The sequence below is a fragment of the Cuculus canorus genome, chromosome 3 (genome assembly GCF_017976375.1).
Source record: "Cuculus canorus isolate bCucCan1 chromosome 3, bCucCan1.pri, whole genome shotgun sequence".
Lineage (NCBI taxonomy): Eukaryota > Metazoa > Chordata > Aves > Cuculiformes > Cuculidae > Cuculus > Cuculus canorus.
Genome location: NC_071403.1, coordinates 65,925,231 through 65,942,528, shown reverse-complemented (window position 1 = coordinate 65,942,528; position 17,298 = coordinate 65,925,231). Strand labels below are relative to the sequence as shown.

General features: G+C 42.4%; 1 protein-coding gene across 2 annotated transcripts in view; it reads left to right on the top strand.

The window, feature by feature from the left end:
• The first annotated feature begins 1,428 nt into the window (after nt 1-1,428).
• TAF1B (TATA-box binding protein associated factor, RNA polymerase I subunit B) overlaps nt 1,429-17,298 on the top strand; it is a 52,368-nt gene continuing 36,498 nt past the window's right edge. The window contains exons 1-7 of one of the 2 annotated variants that reach the window (XM_054063324.1): nt 1,429-1,618; nt 3,047-3,145; nt 4,001-4,088; nt 5,980-6,077; nt 6,369-6,464; nt 7,070-7,202; nt 10,528-10,684. In XM_054063324.1, coding sequence (XP_053919299.1) covers nt 1,601-1,618; nt 3,047-3,145; nt 4,001-4,088; nt 5,980-6,077; nt 6,369-6,464; nt 7,070-7,202; nt 10,528-10,684 — 689 coding nt within the window. In that variant the 5' untranslated portion in view covers nt 1,429-1,600. Of the gene's footprint in view, nt 1,619-2,203; nt 2,363-3,046; nt 3,146-4,000; nt 4,089-5,979; nt 6,078-6,368; nt 6,465-7,069; nt 7,203-10,527; nt 10,685-17,298 lie in introns of those variants that run through there. The other variant, XM_054063325.1, reaches the window with a different exon arrangement.

The window sequence follows — 17,298 nt, the reverse complement described above, 5'->3', positions numbered from 1 at the left end:
AGCAGTCTCCCACCACGTGTACCTGGCCAGGGCAACATGAGGGCGAGGACATAGAGGTGTGGTGATGGGCTGGGGCTGGAGGGGCATGTGTCCTCTCCAGTCCCTGGGACACAGCTATGGAGAAGTGTCCTGTGTCCCCTTGGAGGTGAAGCATTGCTGTCCTCTCACAGAAGCACCCCATATCCACTCTGAGGTGAAGCACTCATGCGTCCCTGCCGAAGTGCCCCATGTCCCCTCTGAGGTGAAGCAACCATGTCCTCTCACTGAGGCATCCTGTGCCCCTCACTGAAGCGCCCCATGTCCCCTCTGAGGCAAAGCACCCCTGTCCCCACATTGAGGTGCCCTGTATCCCCTGGGAGGTGAAGCACGCATGTCCCCTCACTGAAGTACCCATGTCACTTCACTGAAGTGCTCCGTGTCCTCTCTGAGGTGAAACACCCATGTCCCCACATTGAGGCACTCCATGTCCCCTCTGTGGTGAAGCACCCTGTCTCCTCACTGAAGCATCCATGTCCTCTCAGTGGACCATATTGTTTCCCCTTGGAGGTGAAGAATCTCTGTCCCCTCACTGAAGTGCCCTGTGTCCCGTCAGAGATGAAGCATCCCTGTCCCACCACTGAAGCGCTCAATGTCCCATCGGAGGTGAAGCATCCATGCCCCCTCACTGAAGCACTCCGTGTCCCCTCAGAGATGAAGTAATCATGTCCCATGACTGCTCAGTGTCCCCTGGGAGGTGAAGCACCCTTGTCACAGACTTGTAGAATAGTATGGGCTGGAAGGGACCTCAAAGCCCATCCAGTTCCAATTCCCTGCCATGGGCAGGGACACTCCCTCTGAGTAAGGCTGCCTGAGGCGCCATCCAACCTGGCCTTCAACACCTCCAGGGATGGGGCAGCCACCACTTCTCTGGCCAACCTGTGCCAGTGCCTCGCCACTCTCATTGTGAAGAAATTCCTCCTTTTGTCTACTCTAAATCTGCCCATCTCCAGTTTATACCCATTGCCCCTTGTCCTATCACTACAACCCTTTGTAAACAGCTCCTTCCCAGCTTTCTTGTAGCCTCTTCAGAGCCTGGAAGGTCACTATAAATGTCTCCTCGGAGCCTTCTCCAGGCTGAACAAACCCAACTCTCTCAGCCTGTCCCCGTAGCGAAGGTGCTCCAGCCCTTGGATCATCTTTGCAGCCTCCTCTGGATCTGTTCCAAGAGCTCCATATCCTTCGTTTTTTGAGGATTCCAGAACTGGAATGTCCCCTCGCTGAGGCACCCCGTGTCCCCTGAGAGATGAAGCACTCATATCCCATCACTGCTCCATGTCCTCTCTGAGGTGAAGCATCCATGTCCCCTCACTAAGGCACCATGTGTCCCCTGGGAGGTGAAGCACCCCTGTCCCGTCTCAGGCGCCCCATGTTCCCGGGCGCGGGGCTCCCTCGCCCCTCGGTGCTGCCGCAGGTCCCGCATCACCCCCGCTGCCCAGGAACCGGTGTCCGGGACGCGTGGCGGGCAGGAAAGGCGGCCGGACCAGGCGTGCCCCGGAACGTAAGCGCCGGGGCTGCCGTTTCCAGGCCGGCGCTGTCGCCGTGGTGCGGGGCTGCTGCCGGCATGGACGAGGAGGACGCGGTGCGGGCGGGGCGGCTCTGGGGATGGGGGAGTTGAGGGTGGGCGCCGCCTGCCCTGCCCGGGGCTCGGCAGCCGCGGAGGAGGGGGCTCTGTGCCCTCCCCCCCTCCCACGCCACGTCTGCGTCCCCCGGTTCTGTGTTCCCTCCATGTGTGTCCCCCAGCTGTGTTCCCCCATCTGTCCCCCCCGTTTGTCCTCCCCTATTTGCCCCCCTGTGTCTGTGACCCTTCCAATCTGTTCCCCCGTCTATCCCCCCATCCATGTTCCCCCGTCTGAGTCCCCGTCTCTTCCCCCCATCCGTGTCTCCCCGTCTGCCCCTCCAGTCAGCCTCTGTGTCCCCCCATCTGTCCCCCCCGACCTGTGTCCCCCCCAGCCTGCCCCCATCTGTTCCCCCCTCATCTTTCCCTCTATCTGTATCCCCCCTCATCTTTCCTCCTCCCATCTCCTCCCCTCCATCTTCCCTTCCCCCTCCTCCGACCCCCCCCCCCCCCCCCCCCCCCCCCCGTGGATGCTTCTGAAAACCGCCTTTTTAAAACATCTTTTTAAATATCTATTGTTTTCTTTCTTTTTTTTCCTTCTCTGCCAGAAAGTCTCACTTTCTCCCAGAATGACTCCTCACCGGCTTGTAAAAGCTTTCCCCAACTGCATGTGTTTCCTCACAGTTCTGTGTGTTTACTTTCATAGAATCACATGGAATCTTGGAGTTGTTTGGTTGGAAAAGTCTTTTGAGATCCTTGAGTCCAATGGTACTTGCCCACTGCTAAACCTGAGCACCTCATCTGCGCGTCTTTTAAACCCTCCCAGGGATGGGGACTCCATAACCTCCCTGGGCAGCCTCTGCCAGTGCTTGACTACCCTTTCAGTAAAGAAATTCCTCCTAACAGCCAACCTAAATCTCCCCTGGCGCAGCTTGAGGCCATTCCCTCTGGTTCTACTGCCTGTCACCTGGGAGAAGAGACCAACACCCACCTCTCTACAACCTCCTTTCAGGCAGTTGTAGACAGTGGTGCGGTCTCCCCTTGGTCTCCTTTTCTCTGGGCTGAACAACCGCAGCTCCCTCAGCCACTCCTCATAGTACTTGTTCTCCAGCCTCTTCACCATGTTTTACCTCCTGCTTCTGCTTTTGGTCTCTGCTTCTGTTTCTGAAGGGTGGTTTTCCCAATACGTGTCATGTGTGCTTGGTTTGGATTATTATTCCCCTTGTGCCAAGGTTACCACACCTAAGAGCTGGTGCTTGGCAGCTACAATGGTTTGTTCAGTTCAGTGTGACTGATAGGAAATGCTGTGATCAGTAGTTATTTACTTAGAGCAAATGTGAAGGACTTAAGTATTCTTCTCTATGAATAATCTCAAAAGCTGTGCTGTAGCCCAGCAATGGTGCCATTTGTCTTACCTGAACACATCTGAAACTAATTTTTTTTTCTTTTTAGAGAGATTTTAATGAACGCTGTGCCCAGTGTTCAGAAGTGAACTGGGGTATCACTGACGGAGGCAGATTTTATTGCAGATCTTGCCACAATGTTACTGAGGTAAAAAAGCTAAGCTGCTGGCCTTAGAAAAGGTTTATTTTGATTGCTTCTTGTTTTTTTTATAGAATCATAGAATGGTTTGGGGTGGAAGGGACTTAACTGGTTCCAATCCCCCTGCTGTGGTCAGGGACACCTTCCACTGGATCAGGTTGCTTAAATCCTCATCCAACCTGGTCTTGAACAGTTCCAGGGATGAGGCATTCAGGACTTTGCTGGGCAACTTGGGCCACTTCATCATCTCCCTCACAGTAAAAAACATGTCTTCCTAACATCTAATCCAAACCTCCACTCTTTCAGCTTAAATCCATTACCCAGTCGTCCTATCACTGCACTCCCCAATCAAGAGCCCCTCCCCAGCTTTCCTGGAGCCCCATTTAATACTGGGAGGCTGCTCTAAGGTCTCCCCAGAGCCTTCTCTTCAGCCTGAACAACCCCAAGCCCCTTAGCCTGTCCTCATAGGGGAAGTGCTCCTGCTCTCTCATCATCTTTTTATTAAGTAAATGTTCAATTTCCTTCTTGGTATTAGAAGTTGAAGGCAGCATTCTGATTCTGCCTTTTTCATGCTTTACATGACTCTGTTTAAAACTGATGTTTCTTGAAATCGCAACATTTAATATAAGCCATGTTAAGTAGCTGTGTTGCTGTAGCTGTGTTGCAGGTGTGCTGTCTGGATGCCTCAGAGGTATTGCCTGGGCATTGCTGTGCTTCAGTGCAGTGCCAGTGTAGGCAAACCCCGATGCACATGACTGTATTTCCCAGATTTGAACAAATCCATCCATTAAGTTTTACGATAGGGCATTTTGTGCAAGTTAGGCCTGGCATTTTTCCTTGCTAAGATGTATTCCTGTTTTGCAGAGAACTAGAGAAGTTGTAAGCACTGATTTTATTTCTAATACAAGAGTACAGACAATCTCCAAAGGCTTAAGAAAGCAGGAAAAAAATGGTATGTATGAATTTCTCTCTGTATTTTGCTTAAGAGTGGCTCTTCAGCCAGGGTTTACCTAGCCCACGGTGTCTTTGATGGTGGTGAAAAGCAGATAGCTGGAAAAGACTGTGAGAACAGGAACAAAATACAGCCCCCACATGTTGTCACAACTTTCAGTGGTCATTTTTGATGACTTTCCTGAGCCATGGGTGACCTCTGTGAGCCTGGTGGTGATTCTTCTTTGATTGAACGGAGCTATATGTACTTATTGCCACTTTGATTTTTGGAAGCCAATACTCCCTGAAAATACTGGTGGCATGCATTCATATGTTGTGATCCCTTTGTTCCTTCCTTGTGATCCCTTTGTTCCTTCCTTGTGATGGCTGTCATAAAACCAGAAAAGTTGTCTGTCTTCATAAGTGAGATGTAAAAAGGTCCAGCTCTTAAGACTGTCAGTCTGGCTTACGTTACAGGTATTTGGCCCTGTAATGTACATAGAAACCTACGTGGAAGTGATGTTTTGCAGTTACAGTAGCTAAACCAATAGTATATCTTTTATTTTCATCCAGAGTCACTTCTATGCTTTTTAATTTCATGATTCAGAACAATAATGATTATTATGAAGGGTGATAAGTGCCGTAAGGATGTTATGGTAAGGCTGCTGCTGGAGCTATGGGTGTATACTGGGATGGCTGGATTGATGTTTTACAGTTTGGCTGCTTTCAAAAAGGAAAAATGCATTACAGTGCTAAATGAAGCATGGGGTTATCCCTGATACACCGACTTATCTTCACTCTGCTGCGGTGGCAGTGGATTGCTGCATTCCTTCAAAACAAACAGTTGCATGGAAATAAAGAGAGGAGTGAAAAGGGAAACAACCTTAATGCCTCTGCTTGTCTTTATTGTGTATTGCTCCTAAAGTCTGAGCTGTCTACCACTTCATGCTTTTTATTTCTCCTGTTAGGACTGTCATTAGCCACCCCCCAGGCTTCTTAAGAAAGAAATCCTTAGCTTCATACAGTCTCTTCTGTAAGTGCAGTTAAATTGTACTATGGCGGCTTATTTTCATGCCTTTATAGGAGTAAGCTGTGTCTGTGGTGAACAGTTAAAGCCAACATCATTAAAGCAGGACAGAACCTTTGATCAGATAACTTCTAATACAGTGAGATGTGAAGTATGATTGGAAGGAAAAATAAGAGTGGAGGGAATGAAAAGGAAGTTGAGAAATGCAGAGAAAATTTGTAAAACTAAAAACCTGTAGAAAAGGAGCTGCAGATATAGAGGCAAAGGTGAAAGGTAAATGTAGTGCAGTCAGAAGGAATAGCGAATATGTTGGAGCATGTCTGCTCCTTGTGAAATTCATGTTGTGCTGAGCATCGCTAGAAGTCCAGAATATCTGAGGAAGTTTCTTTCATTTAAATGTGTGTGACTCTGTGGGAGAGAATGGTGAAGAGCATAGTGATATTGGTTGGTTTTTTCCTGACTCACCCCTGTAAGGTGTTCCAGTTTTCTGTGCTGGAGATGGGAAAGAAATGATCGTATTTCATTTTTTAATGACAGGTTCTCAGCTATTTTAAAGCTGGTCACTTAAAAAACTGTCCACTCAATTATAAATGCCACACTAGAAGTTATAGTGAAATATATTATTTTGAGAAATGTGTGCCAAACAGTACTTGTTCAATAGCTTTTCTTCTTGATTAAGGCTGTGAATAAAGGGAAGTTAACTGAGTATTCAGTGTAGCTGGTCTGTGCCCTAGGATCTGAAATTATTCAATAGAGATGTGTCTCCGTCCCTATGCCAAGGGAACAGAATATTAAGCGGAAGTAAGTGTGCATAAGGTTAAAAAAACCTCCAAGCCAGTACAAACAACAAAAAAAAAGTCATACTTTTTTTTTTTTTTAAACTTAGGTGAAAGCTGTGAGTGGTATGTTTGTGAAGGCTTTCAGCTTGTTCTCAAGAAACAAGCTGAAGCTTTAGAAGCTTTAGGAGTATGTCCACAAATGAAGGTATGTAAATGTCAATGTGAGTTGTACATGCTGTCTGTGTGTTACAGAAGGTGTTGTGTTAAGAGATTGTAGTTTTTAAAGTAAATCTAACAACTCCCTGTTTAAAAACATTGAGCATACGAAAACAAACTTAGCTTCTCTAGTAATTCTAAAACGTAGTTTATAAATCAGTTAATGAAAGTAGAGCTGAAACATTGTTCAGATTCCTGAGTTAGAAGTTACAGTCTGTTCTCTCAGCAATTAATGATCTTGTCAACGTTGTGCTAATCACTCTCCATTGGTATTTGTCAGGATGAAGTTCTGTGCAATTTTTGGAGGCGTTACCTTCAGAAGAGCAAACAGGCCTATTGCAACAGAACAGCTGGGGAAGCTGTCCAAGCATTATCAGTAAGTGAAAAGCTCAAATCCGCTGAGATGTTGGGTACCTTAGGAAGTAACAACAGAAACCCTCTTTATTCAAGCTACATTTTTAGCTTGTATTAATGTCACTTCAGTATGAAGAATGTCTTCTAAACAGGGTTCCGTATGTCTATTTTGTTGTTTTTGTTATTTTGAGAGAAAAATAGTTCTCCAAGTATGGAAAACAGCTTATTTAAAAATATTGCTTTGTCTTGGCATAGATAGTCTGTAGATAGAGCAGAAACTGGAATATGAAATTGCTTCATCAGCTACCATCCTTTCATGCCTGCTCTCTTGAAGTTACTTATTTTATCACGGTTTGATTCTCTATATTGCCAGCTTTCTGGTCATTGTAGCAGACTGAAACGTAATGTAATCACTAGAAGACTCATTTATCTCAAGAAATCCTTTAAAAATACTTTTTTGCAAGTTTTCCTTTGGTGCTGGTGATTCATAGAGAAAGTGAAAATGTGAACAGTTTGAGTTTAAACTACATTTCCTGTTGATCATGCATCTATCCTGCTTTATTTGGTTTCTTCAACTTAAAACAGTGACTAACAGTAGATAATACAGTGATGTGTTTACAAAAACAGGTATGCGACAGCAGTACCGATGTGGACAGTGAACCAGAGAGACCTAGCCTTCTGCACTTGTTATCTCTCTCTGAAAGTGACGGGGACCTCCCGACTGACTGCAGCTTTGCCTCATCAACTAGCAAGGTCTCAGGTAGGAGATAGGAACTGAAATATCTGGATACTGGTTTTGTATAGTTTTTTAATATAAATAAATAGTCCGTTCATGTACAATGAATTGGAGCAACTGGTTAAAAAATGTGAAGTTTTCAGTCCCATTTGCCGCTACAGTGTTGAGGTTTTCAGGCTCTAGCAATAACAGCGACTAGAGTGCTTTATATTTTTCCAGAAATATAAGATTTTCCCCCAGCCCCACTGACCCCCATCCAAGGAGTTGAAAGTTAAACAGGACCTGGAAATGCAACGGGAAATGCAGGACTTCTTTAACAAGTTTGCTCCATGCCTCTTGTTTGGAGCAGGAAAAAAATTGCTTTTATATCTGCAAAGCTAGATGTTCACAACAAACACAGTAGCTTTAAAGAATAAGCACTTGTTTGGCTAATAGTAGACCTATCAGTTGTGACTTTGATATTAAAAATCATTAGTTCTATTGTTTTGTGGAGAGGAGCAGTTGTTTTTTTATCCCATAAGTAGATGTAGCTTTCTAATTTTTTTCCTTATGGTATTTTTGGTATTTCTGTATCTTTTGTTTCTGCATTTGTACTACTTTCCCTATAACCCCTTCTATGAAAAAATCTTCTTTTGGCATTCCATCAGTTTCTCCTTTCTGTTCACAATATCAACTTGATGATATTTACAGAATGCTAAATATTTTAATTAAAATGTTACAGAAATTTGGAGTGTTTGGTGCTACTGGGCAAGTGTAACATCAGGCAAGGCTGCAGTGTCTGGTAATGTAAATATATTTCAAGGCAAATTTGAAAGCTTTTGCTTGTGTTTTAAACTTCTGATAGTTTTCATTTTTTGCTTTATATTGGGCTTGCCTCTTCTTTGTCTGTTTCAGTATTTCTTTTTCCCCTGTAACGTACTATCCTCGTTGTGTTCCATTTCTGTTTTTCTGTGATATTGCCTGTCTCCACTCAGAAGAATGCAATCTTGTTCTTTCATGGTTTTCTCTTTATTTGGTGAAATCCAGCAGTGGTAATAGACCGAGAAACTTAATCTGCAGCAATTAAAAAATAAAGACATTTTTAAAAATCCAAAAAGAATTACAGAGACGAAAAAGGCACAAAAATGGTGACACACATTTTTGTGAATATAATGTGAGTATCTTTCATCCTTATGTATTAAAATTACAAAATTTTCAGGTAAAGAGTCACTGCATGTTTGTACATGTAGCAATCCTGGGTGTTGCGCATATATTATATGAAGAGGAAATTATTGTGTGAAAAATTACTAGTGAAAATATTCCATTGAATTTTCTTCCCTTTTTTAATGTCTGAAGGAACTCTTTTCTTCCTTGGTATTTGTGCCTTTGATACTTATGTTTCTTAAAGTTTTAGAATGGCTAGATAATCTCAAGACAGGTCATAATTTAATGTGTTCTTGGTCTGTTGTTATAGAGGTCGAATTCAGCTGTAAGTAGTCAATAAAAAGCACCCGAATTAAGAGTTCAGCGACACTATAAGTATATTTTGGTGAAATAAAAAAACCAGAAATCGAATATTGGAAGTTAACACAGGTAATAGTAAACGTGTTCTAGTCAATTGTAAATTCTTGTGAAGATTTGTAGGTTTCCTTTTCTGTGTAATTTTTACTGAGCTGTTATTGCTACAGACTGAAAACCTCAACACCCTTTCTTCCCCGAAGAGGCTTGTCCAGCCAGCAAGCATTTTTTTTTGTTATTTTTGTGTAGGGTTATTAGTAAATTCCACTGAGTATAACACTGAGATCTTGCTAGAGAAGCCTATTAAACTCCTAAATTGTTAGATGTGTGTAACTGTGTGTTGTCATGCCTTGCATAAGCTGGGAGAAATAAAAGGAAATTGTGTGCCATCATTAAGGCTACAAATATAATGAGGATTATTTTAAATTGGGTTTAATGTGAAATTAATAATGAAGCTTCAGTCGTGAAGCTGCCTTGAAGCACAAGTATCCATGTAAAAGGTGAAACTGTTGACTAAAAGGATTAACTGATGTTCCTGCTTTTGTTCTCTGACGCACCTATATAGACCTTGCAGGATGCTTTCATGTAGTCTTAGTCTGCAGGGGGTGAGCGTGCTTTTAGGCTGTCACCGTGTCCCTAGTGCTGCTGGTCGCTAGTCGAGGTGCCGGTAGGTGGCATCAAAGACCGGTTCTGGCTGAGGAACGCAATATCCGCACTCTTTGTACTGCGTGTCAGTGGACACCGGACTTACGCCGCTGTCACCTTAGGGGCTTGGCTGTCACCTGCCAGCAAAACCATCGAGCGCGCTCTCTGGAGTTTTAGACTGATTTTTGCAGGCTGCTTGCCATGGCCCTGCGGCTCCCGGCTGGGGAGCTGTGGATCCAGCCTTCGCTGTTCCTGTCGGAGCAGGTGAACAGTGTGTGGATACACAGTGCAAAAACATCTGTCCATGCTGATATTTTGTGCTACTGTGCTTTAAATGCATTTTCATTTGTCCAGAATGGGTTGCGACATAGGGAAGAGAGGCTCTTCTTTTTTTTCCCTTCCTCCTTCACTGAACTCCCAGGTTTCAATGCTGAAAAGGTTCCTAACTCATAAATCACTCTACTAAATTAAATTTCTCATGGCTGCTTTTCTTAGTTTTTAGTGATTCATCTCAGTAATGAGGCAGGAAGGTTTGGTTGGTGCTTGTTGTTGTTTTTTCCACCCACTTCATCATTTGGTACATTTCTGTTCTAAGCATTTCTTTTTCCTTGTATTTACATCTGTTTTTTTTATAAGAATGCCTACATTTCCACATTTGGAGATTATATCGTTACAATCCTTAACCTCGCTAAAATTTCTGTAAGGAAAATCCTTTTGTCATTAAAGTGCTGACTGTGATGAAGTTTAAAACTCTGTGTTTTGATCTCCAACTCTGAGGTATTGATTTAAGTAAATAAAATTTTCCCTTGTTTCCCACTTTTCCCTTGTCTCTCAAATGGAAAACAGTATTTCCAGCTTGTAAGAACTCTTAGTTGCATGTTGTATAGGAGTAAATGTCCTGCTGCTTTGATGAGTCTGTTTTGATGGGTACTAGTTGTCTCCCCGTATGATCTAGTGTCTTAGTCAAGTGAGATAGCAGTTTATGAAACAGGTTATCATCTTGTACTGTGGTAGATGAATAAATTAGAGTTAATTGTTTAGTAGAAAAGTATACACACTACCAGACTACTCAAAGCAATGATGTCAAAATGTTACTGATTGCTGAACAAGAGTCCTTGTATGTTCCTTTATCTTGTTTTCTGCTTACCATGGATTGTGTGTATATCATATAAATTTATTTCTTTCCTGTTTTTCACATAAACCCAAGAAAGCACCTCTGTGTGCTCTGGATCCGTAGATGGTAGCTTGTATTTGATGAAGAATCAAAAGGAGAAGCTGAGGATGACGATGCCAATGACCCTTTCATTTTGTTACATGGCGTTACTCTGGTTGAGAGAACCAATGACGTTATCTGAACTCTTAAGGTATGAGGAGTCTCTAGTGAAATATTTGTTTCTTTTACAAATAACAAATCTTTAAAAATTAGCTCTGTATTATTGCCCTCTTAGTAATTTGCTCAGTAATGGTGATAATTTCCCTATATTTAGTTCTCATCTTTTCTTTGGCATAACAATTTGTGCGGCTGCTTTTGGAGTATGTTCTCCTCTGTTTATTGCAGTGAATCTCAAAGACCTGTTTTGGAGCTAGAGAATCTTTTTATCCTTCAAAATTTCTTACAGATTCACTGGAAGAGTGTATGGTCACACTTTTGCTGTATTTGCTGTTTTCAACATGCCGGAATTAAATGAGCAAACATTCTCCAGAACTTACGTCACTGTCATAATACAAACACTACCAGCAGTATATAGTGATATGAAAGGTAGCTAAGTAGCTTTGTATCTGTAATTATCGCTGTTCAGAATAATACAGCTTTTAATGTGATAGAAATAAATTTTCTAATAATAGGGTTTGTTAATGAAAACTACCAAACTGTGTCTGACAGTGCAGTTCCCTTCTCCCCCTACAACAGGGCTATGACCACATTCCTTATTCAAGTAAGAATGAAAAACAGTTCATGAACTTTTCTTGTTAGTAGTAAATATTTTAAATCAGGCCCAAATAGTTTAAATTCAGGAATTCTTAGGTTTTCCTTGGAAGATCTTTTGTATACTGCTACTCCTTTTAACAAGCGTTGAGATATTTGGTATTTCACAGGATCACAGAATGGCAGGTTGGAAGGGACTTCACAGATCATCTGCTCCAACTTTCTGGTGATACATAGTTCAAATGAGATGGCCCAGAAACCTGTCAAATTGAGCCATAAAAGTATCCATTGTAGAGGAGTCTAATAAGATGGTGAAGAAATGTTGCTTTGCCAAAATTTAAGGAACAGAAGGACTTAGGTAACTATATGTTGGCAAATCAACTTAATGTTGTCCAAATTAAAACTTGGACAAAGTGAGGAACAAAATAATTCAAAATTCAGTTGATGTGGTAGATTTGATTTCTTTAATTTATATTTTTGAAACATACCTGTGAGCTGAAAGGCAAGGCAAATCATACACCATCCCTCACCTCTGTGGTGTGTAACTAGTATTGCTGCTGAAAGTGTGACGAATCAAGAGAAGGTTAGCCCAGAGTCTTATCTTCCACAGTGGATTCTCTCCCTCTGGAGTGCCAACTTCCATCTGTGCTTTTCCAGCTTTGTACAGTCTTTAAGAGAAAGATAGGTATTGAAGAACACGCTTTTGCAAGTACTTTTAACACCAGGGAGGCTTGTATGTCTGAAAGTACAGGAGTTAATACCAGCTAATTGATTTCTATGCAAAACAATGTTTAAGTCTTTGATTTAACTTTAGGGGGCGGCTTTTGGCTTCACCAATCAGAATTGCACAAACCATTGTGTATTTGCATTACTGGACATGCTGTTGCCTAAAGGATGCTTGTAAAATGTTCAGCAAAATGCCTCAGTGTTCAGAATTCAAGCTGGCATCCTGCAGTACAGAAGTATTTATTGAGTGGATTAAGAAACAGTAGAACTCAAAAGTACTTTCAATAACAAGATTTATTACTGACTACTGCCTTTCTAAGGAAATTCTGTAGCAGTCAGGACTACCATAGTGTATTTTGTCCATGATTAGAAAATAAATGTGTAAATCCTGTCTGATAATGTTTGTATATGGCAAAAATTGAAGTAGTAAATTACAGTTACTAGGACAGAGCAAATGGTTCACAGTAAAGAATTATTGCGTAGCCTATTCTGTTTGGAGAGAAAAATGGATCACTAGTTATCTGTTCTTTGGTTGTGGTATCTTGGAAACTGTCTCTGGAAGGCATGTGGGGTCATACGAGGCAAATTCATCCTCACAGGTTCCTGTCCTAGTATGATGATGTGGTTTGGGGAAAAACAACCAAACAAGAATAAGGACTAACCGTCAAAGTCAACTGCTAAGAAGAAAGGTAGATTGTGTTGCTTGCATATTAATGGTATCCATGAAAATTATTCAGAACCTGGAGAACATACTTTGTATTGAGATCCTGAAGAGCTGAGCACATCTGCTTGAAAGGATATAGAGGAAACATGAAAAAAGTAAAAAAAACTGGGGAAGGAGAGGAAAAAAAATCAGGAACTGAATATAGCACAGAAAGGCGTAATCAGAAAATAATCACTGGAATTTGAAACAATATGATCTGAATGAGAAAAGATGATGTCATTTAGTACGACTTATGGGTGTAATACTTTTAAAAGTGGGTAAATTGGAATCTTTCTGTGACTTTAAATGCAGTGAACATATGAACCGAATTAAATGTGGAAAGTGGTGTTTAAAAGAATGTCATTTGTATTGCAAAGTTTTACCATGATACGATAGTTATATAAGACCATAATTACATTATCATGCTTCCCTCCCTACCCTTAAGGTCTGTGACTTTAATAAATTTGATGAAGAAGGGGAAAGCATTTAAATCACATAAACTTCCATAAACCACTTATTTTCTAACTTCTGAATATTTAAGTTTAAAAAATCAGACAATGTTCACGTTTTCGGATGCATTAAGATACACAGATCAAAATAGTGACAGGCCAGAGATGAAAAGTATGCAGAGAAAACAGTGAATATTTGGCGTTACCTTTTAAATCTTTATAGGCAAATTTTTTTATTTAAACAAGCTTTATTACAGTTGTGCTTAAAGTTCTGCGTTGTTTTTTCCTCAGTGTGGTTTTCTTTCTCCTTACCCCGAAGTCAGCTGACTACCACTCCTTTATGATACATGCTTAGGCACTATGGTAGGGCAATCTGCCAGCTTTTAGAGGATTTAAGCACCAAAAATATACTCCGCCTTGCTACCTGACACACTTAGCAGAAAAACACTACAATTACCTCCTCTGACAAGGACATTTTGGTTTAAAAATAACATTTTTAACCACCTTCTACTCAAGGCTGTGCAAGACGTTAAATCCTTTTCCATTGTGAATAGTCTCACAGTACTCCCCATATGCTGCATATTATTTATCTAAATAAGGAATAAAGTTGTTGGCTTGTGGAAGAAGTTTCAAGATGCTAGATTTGTGATGGTGAGAACTAATGCCTCTCAAATGAGGTTATACCTAGCTGTGCTGGCAAGACCAAACTTGTAATCAGTTTGTGGCATTACTGTGTGGCTTTAACAGATGCATCATTTCCTTGTAGCATGCAGAGGACCTAGGATTTTTTTCATTCTTGGGCCTTACTAATGTACGCTGCTGCTGTAATTTAAAAACGTGGAGTGTGTACTGTATCTCACAGCTGAGTTTTCAAACACGTCACTGATACAATGCAGTCTTACAGGTGTTTTTATCACCTGTCTGTTAAATGAAAGGTTTGGAAGAACAGCAGACAGAAGAAACTGTTCTGAAGGGCTATTCCAAATCTGAGGTTTTGGAGTAAGCATTAAAAACCTGAATCATCAGCACATTGTATTCATAACAGGGTATTTATGCTGCTTCATGTATATTTAGAACATAAAAAACAACTCCTAACCTGAGAAAGAAGAACATTATTTTGTATGGAGACAGTAATTTCAAGCTCGGAAAGGTGTCATTATTCTTTAAACAGTTTCAGTGCTTTGACTTGGTACAGCCAGGATAGTGAAAACTTCCTTTCTTTTTAAAAATCATATTGATGGGCATTGCTTGTCTTTTGCAGTGTAGGAATGAGGATCCAGCATCAGTTTAAGCTGATGCGAGTTTTTGTTGCTATGGTCCTGCATAAATATTCCTGCCCTCTCTCTTGCTGTGGGGACCAGCATTCATCCAGTTTATGCTGTATGAGTTGAAAGAAGTAGATCTACAGAAAAATAATTTTGCAAGAGAATGTTTCACCGGATGTTTTAGTGCAGGTTAATTTGTTTCACCACAGTCCCTTTCTGCCTTGTGCTGGAAATAATGTTTCCGCAGCCAGCTGAGTCTGGAAATCTGTCTGGTTGAAATCAAACCCTAGAAAACAAAAGACTAGTTCTCATTCTAATCCTCTCTGAGGAGTCACACAAGTGCTTTTGTCAGCAGGGAGGAGTGTGTGGCAGAGGACTGAAGGGCGGGTGGGATTTCCCATTTCAGAGGCAGCAAGCTGTTAGGGTGGTTTGGCTGCAATCACCACTACACCACACCCGCAGGAAGGTCCTGATTGTTTGTCCCCTTCCAGCTGTTGCTGTGCTGGCTCAGGAGGTTGCTGCTCTTGGTGTCTTGGTACCAGATCTGACAGTTAATTGTGTGATTGCACCTTTACGTGTGTCAGCCAAAGATTATCATCAGCTGAACTCGTAATGGGTCACTGTTGCTGAAAGAGGAAGGTCTTGCTGCCCTTCCTTCTCCTCCTGTCCGTGTGATGTATCCCCTTCCCTCTACCAACTCTTGCACTTGTTGGAGCCCTGTGTGAGGTTCTTCAGTTTGTTAGGTGGTGGGAAAGAAACCCTTCTTTCTGGCAGTGGAGTAATGGCTAGTCTTTTGCTGCTGTTGTGAGTTACATTTGTGAAAGAGGATGCTGAACAACAGGACCACATAGCCAGACCACGAGGAGGGAAGTATGACTAGTTATGTTGAGCTTTTGGGTTGGCTCAAGCCATTTGGTGAAACCATCCTTCATGTTTAAGCTCTTCAGTTTAGTGCAGCTGACCTTGACTAAAATGAGCTAAAGAGCTGTTGTGCGAGGGGCTAAGCAGGTTGGGTGGGATGGCAAGGACAAGCAACTGGTGCTGGTTTTGGGTGGGAGCCTCACTGAGCATGTGGACCAGTGCACTTCTCCACATGAGGTGGGGTAATGCCAGTTACAGTGGCTGAAGAAAGCTACTGAAATTTCATTAGCAAAACTTGCATCACATGATTTGATTACAACCTGCAGGAGTGGGCCTCTGTGAACCTCATGAGGTTCAACAAGGCCAAGTGTAAGGTCCTACACCTGGGTCGGGGCAAACCGCAGTTTCAATACAGGATGGAGGATGATGTGCTTGAAGGTGGCCCTGTGGAGAAGGACTTGGGGTGCTATTTGATGAGAAGCTGGACATGAGCTGGCAATGTGCACTCACAGCCCAGAAAACCAACCATATACTGGGCCACAGCAAAAGAAGCATGGTCAGCAGGTCAAGGGAAGGGATTCTGCCCCTCTACTCCGCTCTTGTAAGACCCTATTTGGAGCCGTGTGTCCAGTTCTGGAATCCTCAACTGAAGAAGGATATGGAACTGTTGGAACGGGTCCAGAGGAGGCCACGGAGTTGATCCAAGGACTGGAGCACCTCTGCTATGAGGACAGTCTGAGAGAGAGTTGGAGTTGTTCAGGCTAGAGAAGAGAAAGCTTTGGGGAGACCTTAAAGTGACCTTCCAGTACTTGAACAGCCTACAGGAAATCTGGAGAGGGACTTTTTAGGAGGGCATGGAATGATAAGATTAGGGGGAATGGCTTTCAATTGGAGGGGGAGAGATTTATACTAGACATTAGGAAGAAATTCTTCACAATGAGTGTAGTGAGGCAATGGAACGGGTTGCCCAGGGAAGTGGTGGCTACCCCATCCCTGGAGGTGTTCAAGGCCAGGTTGGATGGGGCTTTGAGCAGCCTGACCCAGTGGGAGATGCCACTGCCTGTAGCAAGAGGCTGGAACTGGATGGGCTTTGAGGTCCCTTCCCACCCAAACCATTCCATGATTCTATGATTACAAAGAATTATGCAGCAACTTTTACATCCTCATTTAAGAGACGCAGAACTTCATAATAAAAAGTATTGGGCAATGCAGTTTTTCAGATTGCTGTTATTTTTCAGAAATCATTAAAAATGATGGGTTAATTCTAACAGGGAGAGAGTTTTGATTAAGAAATGCTCTTTTAATCGTGGTTAGAATTCAATTTTTTAATTAAATGGAAAATTCAGTTAAGAATGTTTTTTTAAAAAAAGAGGATGTAACTGTGAACTTTGCAGCAACTACCCTTTAAATTGAATTTTAGTCAATGCCAATAGATACTCACTACATAATGTGCAGCAAGTGGTGATTAGAGCACTGGACTGGGGGAGGGAAGGTGAATTGCTGTAGGCTCAGGAGGGAGGTGGATCCTCCTCATCGGTGGCTGCTTTGTCTGTGAAGATGTTTTGCCTTATTTTTGTTCTAATTTTGAATGAAAGTGGATGGCTGCTGTGCTTTATCTATTTCTGCTTGTGGGATTGGATCCAGCTAGCGACTGGAGTGCTTGGGAACTGCCCCATGTTCGGAGCAGACACAGAGCCCAGCCTTACAACCACTGTAGAAACCTAGGAGGGACTTGGAGAGTTTGTAGACCAAGTTGTTACTGATCTGTGTTGCAAGATCAGAGAGATACTGTACAGCAGGCAGGAGACAGAATTGTTTTGAAATCTCTAATATTATTTAAAGAAAAGGGTCTTCTCCGTTTGAAGTGTTAACTTATTCCAGTTTAATGTACTCTTAACAAAATTGTTTTGGAGGAGAGGAGCCAGGAAGGCAGTTCTAGTTTATTGCTGTGGGAGACCACTGATGTGCTTTAATCTGGAATGAGAGTAATGTCTGTTCCCTTGTAAGGATCATGTTTGTTCAGGGCTTGCTTTGCCTAGCATGAATGTCA